General features: G+C 35.2%; 1 protein-coding gene across 2 annotated transcripts; it reads right to left on the bottom strand.

The window, feature by feature from the left end:
- Window positions 1–2,091: 2,091 nt before the first annotated feature.
- Window positions 2,092–5,917, bottom strand: LOC132186339 (basic helix-loop-helix (bHLH) DNA-binding superfamily protein). 2 transcript variants are annotated; one of them, XM_059600268.2, is made up of 6 exons: window positions 5,412–5,917; window positions 3,694–3,816; window positions 3,298–3,363; window positions 2,897–2,962; window positions 2,731–2,775; window positions 2,092–2,551 (listed from the first exon to the last, which is right to left on the bottom strand). In XM_059600268.2, the coding sequence occupies exons 1-6, from the start codon at window positions 5,451–5,453 to the stop codon at window positions 2,399–2,401; spliced, it is 495 nt and encodes a 164-aa protein (XP_059456251.1). In that variant the 5' UTR covers window positions 5,454–5,917; the 3' UTR covers window positions 2,092–2,398. The 2 variants fall into 2 exon arrangements, with proteins under 2 accessions (XP_059456251.1, XP_059456259.1); XM_059600276.2 differs by having other exon boundaries at window positions 2,903–2,962.
- Between the last annotated feature and the right edge of the window lie 2,869 nt (window positions 5,918–8,786).

The following is an 8,786-nucleotide window of genomic DNA, read 5'->3' as shown; positions in this document are numbered from 1 at the left end:
TGCCTGTTCCCGTTTGTTTTATTTTCCTTGTATTGTCTTTGTTCATGTTTTTTCCCTGTATGCATTTCATTCATGTTATTTGCTTGTAATAAGGCTCTGCCTCTTTGGTTCGCCCACGTTTTATTTTGGTTTTCTTGCTTCTGTTTTGTAATAAAGCTTGGCCACTCGATCTGCCTGCTTGAATATGAACTGAACTTTGGTCCAAATCTTTTAGGTTGTGGATGTGAATTTTAGTCCAAACCTTCGAGTTGTGGACGTGAACTTCATCTTGGCTTTTGGGTCGAGGAGGAATTTGCGCTACCTATGCATTGGATTGCGTTTGTCTTATGCAGATCTGTTATTTCAATTGAAAACTAGTCATAGGTTAGCAGAGGTTTTAGGTAATGTTGTATCCTTATAGCTTCGGCTATAATTTGCATTTTCAGGGCTTTGTGCTCCTACGATGTAAGAGCTTTATGTTCGTGATTATTATCAATGAAATTGGAATGTATTTCTTTCAAAAAAACAAAAAACAAAAAACAAAAAAACAAAAAAAAAAAAAAACTTTTATTGTAGTTTGACTATTTGATTATTAACAAATGTTTTACCGTTTTTTAGTGTTATGTCATTAACTCATTGATTTCCTTACCGTTTTATAACCGTTTGGAGTTAATATGTTTTATTTCATTTTATAACAAGTTTTATGCTTGAGAGTTTTTTAACGTTTTGACCGTTTGGTCATTAGATTTCCTTTATGACATACTTTCCAGCACTTGTATATATAGATATACTAATACATTGAAGGTAAGAACATATATGAGAGATAGAAGAAAAAATCACTTGTTTTCTAAGGCTAAGGCCATATAGTGTGTTGCAAAACACTTGTTTCATGTCATATGCTTTATTATTGGTTTTTCTACAAAATAATATTCTGAAGTCTTTCATCAACTTTGACAATTGAGTTGTTCTATTACTCTTTGTTATTTGGAAGTGCGTCATTAACGAAGATAGACGCTATAGTCTAATCCTAGGAGGTTGCGTGTCAAAGGATCCAATCACACCGAGTCATACACTCCGGAAGACACGAATCAACCTTTAAGGACAACGTTCTTGCGTGATTCTATAGCATTGTGAGATCTTTCCATACTCTATTTTCATCTCTTATATTTTATTTATTTTATTTTTAATATTCATATTGTAATTATTTTATATCAATGAGAATTTGTGCACCATCTAAAATTATTTCCAACAAGAGACCCCTAACATTATCTTATGTTGTTACCATAGAGCAATTTGCTCTATCTGTATAGAGTTTTACAACTCTAGATTTTCCACCGAAGTGAATAAATTGAACGCTTATTGATTCACAAAAAAAAAAAAAAAAAAAGAACAAAATTTACGTCAAAGTAAACAAAACCTTAATTTTGAGTCAAGTAATTTATTTGACACAACTGGTTTTTTAATCGATCCATGAGTGCTACATAAGCTAAACTTGTATTTTTTTTTTAGGATAGTTAATTTTTAGGATCCTTAACTATGTATTGTGCAACACCCCGGCCCATATTAGGAAGATGAAAAAAAATCCACATAGAATAGGTAGTTTATACAGATAGTTATAGATGCTACGTCTCACACTGCCTAATTACTAAGTGAAACTGAACTTTTTAATAAATTTTAAAAAAGCTTCAAATTTACTAGTCATTTTCCAGTAATATCTTAGGTGTTGCCAACACTTTTCCTGAGTCGTTACAAGTGATATCAAAGCCACCGAATAACACCAGGTCATGTTGTACTGGAGCACTGCATGACATGACCCTATAGAGGACATTAGGAATTTAAGATGAAAAGTTTGCAACATCCGATCTCTTATTGGGAAAATGAAAAAAAACCTATATAAAGTAGGTGATTTATAAAAATTATCATGGATGCTAAACCCCACATTGCCTAGTTAAAAGGTAAAACAAAACTTTATAATAAATTGTAAGAAAGCAACAAATTGACTAATCCTTTTAGAGTAATATTGCAAATGTGGCTAACTTTTATTCCTAGATCGTTACATAGTGTCCTATTTTCTTGAAATTTTTTGTAATCTTTGCTTTTATTAATGAAATATTATGTTAACCTCCCCACATATTCATTAATTCATATTATGATGGTCTTTATACAACTCTCAAGTTTCTAAATATACATTTTCGCATAATCAGTATAGAAATACACATTCGGCACTAGTATATGGTGTGGGAAAATACTGTTTTCAGACAGTTGAAAGATTTTCCCATTCGAACGCCATATTTCCACGGATGATGCTTTGTGCTAGCTAAAGATTCAATCACAAGTTTTGCATCTGCCCAACAAAAATTTGTTGCACAATAAAAAGGTTGATGATCAAAACCCTCTGGTTTCTGAGCACCAAATTGTCTCAATTGAATTGTGAAATAGCCTTCTCGAGTTTAGGGGAAGTGGTCTTAATGGGGGCCCAGATATCTGCACCATTGCTTCGAGCCACTCCAGCAGTGCAGGAGATTGGAACAAGACATAATCCTCTACTTCTCAGGTTGTATGCTCCTAATTCCTGGACACAAAACAACCAATTTTTCACCAACTATGAAATAAAACAACCTTTATCATGTCAATGGGTAAATGCACTAAAAACATCTCACTAATATTCCTAGGTATCATAAAACAACCATTATCTGACATGCTTAAAAAAAAAACATTCAAAGTTTTTTCTCCTGGATTGCTCATGCTCACCTGCATTTTAGTTGGGCTATTTTGAAGGTATGGAGCACTCAACACCTGAAAGCACCCATAAAGACAAAAGCAATGAGCCCAGCAAAGAAAATGTATTTCATATAATGGCAGTAAATAAGTGGCTACTAATGATAGTTCAGAAAAGTATAGAAGGAAAAGGCCAAACCTTAACTTGTTCATGAAGGAACTGTATGTATTCCATTGCCTCCCAAAGGACAGAAGCTGTATCTGTCTGCAGTGGAATCAGAAAAGTTTCAGAATCACAGCAATGGTGAACATCTCTATCATAAAGAATGTAAGAGATTAGATATAACCTAAATAGCATAAGCATGGCATGCCCCAAATAACATCTTTTTTTTCCTTTTTTGTTGATTGTTTGTCTTTTTTTCTTTTTTCTAGGGCAACTCAACGACGTTCACTTTAAGATTATTTTTGTAATTTAAAATGGAGGCAAGAAATAATTTTCATAAACTCCATTGGAGATGAATGGCCAGTGAGTAATTCAAGCTCATGACATCAATATCCTAGAAGGGTTCTTTAATAGAAAGATCAGTTTTCCATACTTACCTTCCCATATGGTGAAACAAGCTGTTGCAGGGCCACAATTCGCTCACCGAGCTTCTCCTTCCTCTCCTATTGTCAAAGTGAGCAAATTTAGAAAAATAAAAATAAAAAACTAACATAAGAAAGTTACAGAGACCAAAATATGACAGATCCCTTGTAAGCTACTTCTCATTGGGTAAGATCCAAGAGATAGGAATTGAACCAGCTCCAAGAGGGACTCAAAGCTACTTTAGGGTGAATCTTAGACCACCTTCGAGACATGATATCATATGTTCACATGAATAATTTAGGCTACTTAAAGCACATGACCTGCCTATTATAATTGCTAATACTCTGGGACTGCACATCCGTACTCCAACAAAAGAAAATTTGAAAAGGAGGAAAAAGACAAGAAGAAACCTTGGCAGATAAATCGGCCTTGTGTCGTTTAGATGTAAGAGAAGTGAGACTGCTTTGTTCAACAGAACAGGGGCTCCTTTTGTGTTCCGTCGCCATCTTTCCTACCTCTATCCCTTCTTCTACCTAATTAGAAACAGAAATAAGAACCAGTCTTTGTAAAAAAAAAAAAAGACAAAATGCAACAAAAGTAATCAACTTGCATGTCCAGACACCACCACAAGGAGAATACTTAACTCTAAACCAACTAATCAGCTTGTTTTTTCCTCAATTGGCATCAAGTTGCACCAGAAAATCCAGAGTTAATTATGCAAATGAAGGTAGAACACATTAAAATAAAGATAACACTATCAAAATGCCATAACAGGAACCTTCATATCAAAGTCTACATATGTGATATGATGTGAACAGAAAATTATTTATACCATATTCTAAGAAATCAATAATGGACTTATTAATAGTTTTAAAATTCCTAGATATTTTTAAATTTTGGGCCGATCATTGTTTAACAAAGGAGACTGCAACCCATCTGGGGCAGTACTCCATCGAAAGCACCGGGAAACAGTTCATTATATATTCATGGGGCGAATCAAACACTAAAATAAAAGCCCAAGAAGCAAAAGCATTTTGGAAATGGAGAAATTGAAACTTGCAAAATCCACCCATGTTGCAATACCCAACGTAATAACAAAATTAAATCTCAACCATCCAATGTCATTGACTTTACCTTAAGAAGCATCATCCTATTAAGAGCAAAGCCGTTATGACTTATGAGCCCATTATATACTATATTTGCACTCTCATAATACCTTAAAATAATCTAATTTTACATGAATCGTACACGAAACCATGCAAAATAAGTTTATATCATAAAAAAAAAGACATGCACTGTTTTGGTCAGAGGTTAATCGTCATTTCCTAACATCATATATATATAAATTATATAATTGAAAACAATATCATCATAATTAATTAATTAACAATATGCTCACAAGCAGACAACAGGCCCATGAATCCATGAAGAACAGAATCACCTACACTAAGGATGACAAAATCATATAATTAATAAAAACAATAAAATAATATAGGACGCATATATTCTTTCAAAAGGGCCAAGAGTCCATGATTTTGTTAATCACAGTGCGCACCGATTAGCCAAGCTTAACAATTAATTAAACAGAGAAGGGTATATGATACAAAAGTTAGATGACAATAATAAATAAAAATCTTTTTTGTGGGTATGATTGGGAACAAACTAAATTAAAGAAATTTGGGTTTAGCGGTACCAAATTAAATATTAAACCATGCATGAACGAACATAAAATCTAATCAATTATGCCCATATTCATATACCTACCCATTTTATTTAATAGCCAGGGCCCAGAATAATATCTTAATGAACACAAAATACTGCAGACAGCAAGCAATCCACAGGGCCAGAGTATATATCCAAAGAATGCCATCAACACAATCCTGACCGTTCAATCATCTCAAAAGAAGAAGAGACAAAAACAGAGAGAGGAGTAGACGCAAGTACTTTAATCGGAAGGTTAACTGGGCATGATTAATTATTCATCAAAAAAAAAAAAGTCACAAATTGGCGTGAAGAATAAGCAACACGTTTACTTTAAAGCTATAATAATTAAAGCTAGAGAAATAAAAGCAGGGGAAAAAGATTGAGAGAAAATAAAGGAAAGGTTTAAAGCTTTTAAGGAACTCACCGAGAACTTTGAGTCTGCATTGCAGAAGGAGCTCACAATCATTTCCAGGTTTGTACGCCAAAGCCTCCAGAACCCACTTCAGAAATCACGCAAAACACACGAAATTCTAGTCAAAACCCAATGAATAATGGCCTATATTGGTGTTTCTACTTTGACCCTCCCGTCCCCTTCAGAGAAGAAAAAAAAAAAACTCTTATTTCTTTCTCCGCGTCTCTTTCTGTGAGTGTATTAGTTTAGACTTCTGCTAGAATTTGTTGGGTTTTCACGTTTCTGCGTCGTGAAGTTTATGCAAAAATCAGGGACGAAGTTTTGCTGAAATCACTGAATCAGCTATGTACATTTATCCAAAATAACTTTGCTTAAACCACAAAAATCGGCTGGTATGGAGCGTTGAAAGGCCAAAATAGTCCGAGAAGAATTCCAAGGGACGACAATGGTTGGAGAATGGGAGAGACTTGAACCAGAGAGAGAGAGAGAGAGCGTCTGAGAAAGCTGGGGCCCTTGGGGGGGGGGAGAGGAGGGGGAAGAAAAAGGAGGAGTTGTGAGAGTGTTTTATAAAGTTTTAGAAAATATTTTTAAAATTAGTAAAAGGTTCTCTCAAAAAATATATATGAATTATTTGTTTGACAGCTAATATCCAACTGTGTAGAGAGAGAACATAGTTAACTTAACCATAGATGAAGTCATTTTCCTAACCATGGTTGAAGGAACTAGTTGTGGCTTGGCTAGTTATTAGTTAGCCCAGAGAAAAATCAAATTTTACAAATTATCCAACAAGAAATGCAAAAATTGATAATTTAATGCTTTATTAGTATGATATTTGAATTTTTTAGGAAGTGACGAAGTTAGCCATACTAATTTTTTTTTTTTACATCTACTTTCTATAATTTAATTTAGGTAATATATATTTGGGGGGCCTTGGTCGTCCCTAAATACCGTTACTGTCTCTTTAAAAAAAAAAAAAAGAATACCGTTATATTGATGGTTATTATCACCAATGTGACCATCTATATCCCAATGCAATGTATAATCGAATTTTAGCTGTTGATGTGGAAATTTGACCTATCAGACTTGGACTTGCAAGACTAAAGGAAATATCAGTAGGTGACATCTAGGGGAGCCTTCGATGCTTAAATTAAATAATTTTTCTGAGCTAACATTAATAGAATTTATAGGCTATTTTTATGCCATGCTTCTTCTTTTTTTTGGAACTTTTTGACAATTTTTTTGCAAGATTTTTTATAGGGGGTTTTGGATGTATTTCTTGACTTTTCATCGCGTAATTGACACATAGCTGTAAAGTAATCACCTAATGGACAGGAATTTCAAGTTTTTACGCCCCTTGTCAATTGACTCCAACATCTCGATATCTAGTTTAGAAAGCAATACCCATTTGTTGCGTCTAAGGTTGGCAAAGCAGGTTGGCGAGTCAATTTCAAGATGACCTGCCAACCCGACAAGGGTAAACCTAAACTCCAGATGTTTAGCTAAACAGGGTCAAACAATTAAAACCAAATCCGACCCGCGAATAACCTAACACAACATGCTTGACTCGTTTAGACCCAAATGCAACATGTTTAACCTATTTGACCTAACCTAACACGACATATTTGACCTGTTTCAACCCGAACACAACCCGTTTAACACATTTGACTTGTTTCAACATGTATATATATATATATATATATAATATCATAAACGAGTCAACACGTTTATGAATCAAATTTGTTTATACAAAGCCCTAACCTTATAATTTCATATCGGGTTCGCGGATAGTGTCAAAAATTGCCAACCATAACTACATCTAAATATGTTGTTTCATTCACCAAGATAAAAATCATAGGACAAGATTGGGGATAGTTATTCTCTATGCCCTACTCTCAACGTTCTTTGTGCAATTAATATAATGGCACGTTAGCTTTTATGGCCCAATTAGGCTTGTGGTTTAGATTTTGTTAGGTTTTAGTGTTAGACAAAAACAAGGTTTGTAAGTTCGTTTGCAGTTAGGTGTTTCATTCTTTTCATATGGAGGTTATTTCTTAAAGAACATAATTAGCTTCAGCAAAGGTGTCTTGATGCAACCCTTCCAGTAGTACCCTTGAGAGCCTCGTCAGCGCTAACATAAGCTAGCTATCTTGATGTGACTGGTTCAAATGACTTACAAAATGTGTCATGAGCAAGACGTCTTACGCTTTCGTAAATACATTGCTAATACTAAATAAACCCCATAAGTATCTTGACGAACTCACTAAGGCATCCTAGAGTCGTTGCTTGATTTGCATGGGCTCAAAGGATTTTCAACATGTAGATTGGGGCATTTTGACGTAGATCGGCAAGCCTTGTCTGCAAGCTTGTTAGCAACCCGTCCGAACGAGCTCAACCCGAGAGCCTCGTCTGCAAGCTCGTATGTAGACCGTCTGGACGCCTATGTTATTTTTGTGTTTTACTAAAATTTGTACCTGATGTATTTTACTAAAAATGACATATCTAGAGTTTCAGACCTCTGATTGGAGCAAGCTTTATGGTGTTGGAAAGCTAACTCAAAGATCTACAAAGTCAGGTTTCACAAAGTTTGGCTAATACCGATATTTACTAGGTCAAAACGGGCTGCAAAAGGAAGATTGAAAAGCTGGACGAAGCTATGTTTAATTCATGCACTTTTAATTAGTGCCCGTCTGGACGGGGGGTATGTCTCGTTCGAACGGGCCTCGTAGAATTACAAATCGGACTCTATTTCATATTATTTTTAGGTTTAGGGTTTGGGACTCTATAAATACATGTTTTAGAAACCCTAGAACGCAATTATTGATTATATTTAAGTTTGTTTAATAAGAATTACTCATAGTTGAGTTTCTTCTTGATTTTCCTTCAAAACCTAGAGAGTATCTAGCATTTTAGAGAATATTTCTTAGATCCTTTTATAGAATCAAGATCTAGAAATACATATCCGTTCTTTATTGTTGTTATTCGCTGCAACTCATTAAGTTACGCTGCATCAGTTAGTATCAAAGCCCAAGTTACTTTCCATGAATGTAGAGGGGCAAATGTTGTGCAGACTTGAACAAAGTGTACGTGCGCACGGAAGCGGCATGTAAGGAACAACCGGTGATTTGTTTGCGGCACATGGAGGAGATGTTTGGTGGTATAGCCGTGCATTAGAGGGAGAGGGTGCGCACCCCACACGAAGTCCTTACCGATCACTTGGCCGACATGGGTGGTACGAACGTTCGCTGTCGCCAACCAAGACTGTGGTATGCGGAGGCTGAAGGCAAATTTATCTTCGAGAATGAACCTGTCAATCCTTTTGTAGGGTGTAGAGTGCGCAGGGAGTTTCCCACAACACAAGCTTATGTTATTCCACAAGACGCAGATGTC

The sequence above is a fragment of the Corylus avellana genome, chromosome 2, assembly GCF_965113065.1.
Source record: "Corylus avellana chromosome 2, dhCorAvel1.hap1.2, whole genome shotgun sequence".
Lineage (NCBI taxonomy): Eukaryota > Viridiplantae > Streptophyta > Magnoliopsida > Fagales > Betulaceae > Corylus > Corylus avellana.
Note: the sequence above shows the minus strand (reverse complement) of the source record. Positions and strands in the feature narration are given on the sequence as shown.

Coding starts and splice junctions, on each gene's coding strand:
- LOC132186339 (XM_059600268.2), bottom strand. CDS start 5,453: ATGATTGTGAGCTCCTTCTGCAATGCAGACTCAAAGTTCTCG. Junction 2,776..2,896: donor TCCTTCATGAACAAGTTAAG/GTTTGGCCTTTT, acceptor GGGTGCTTTCAG/GTGTTGAGTGCTCCATACCT. Junction 2,552..2,730: donor ATAGCCCAACTAAAATGCAG/GTGAGCATGAGC, acceptor TTTTGTGTCCAG/GAATTAGGAGCATACAACCT.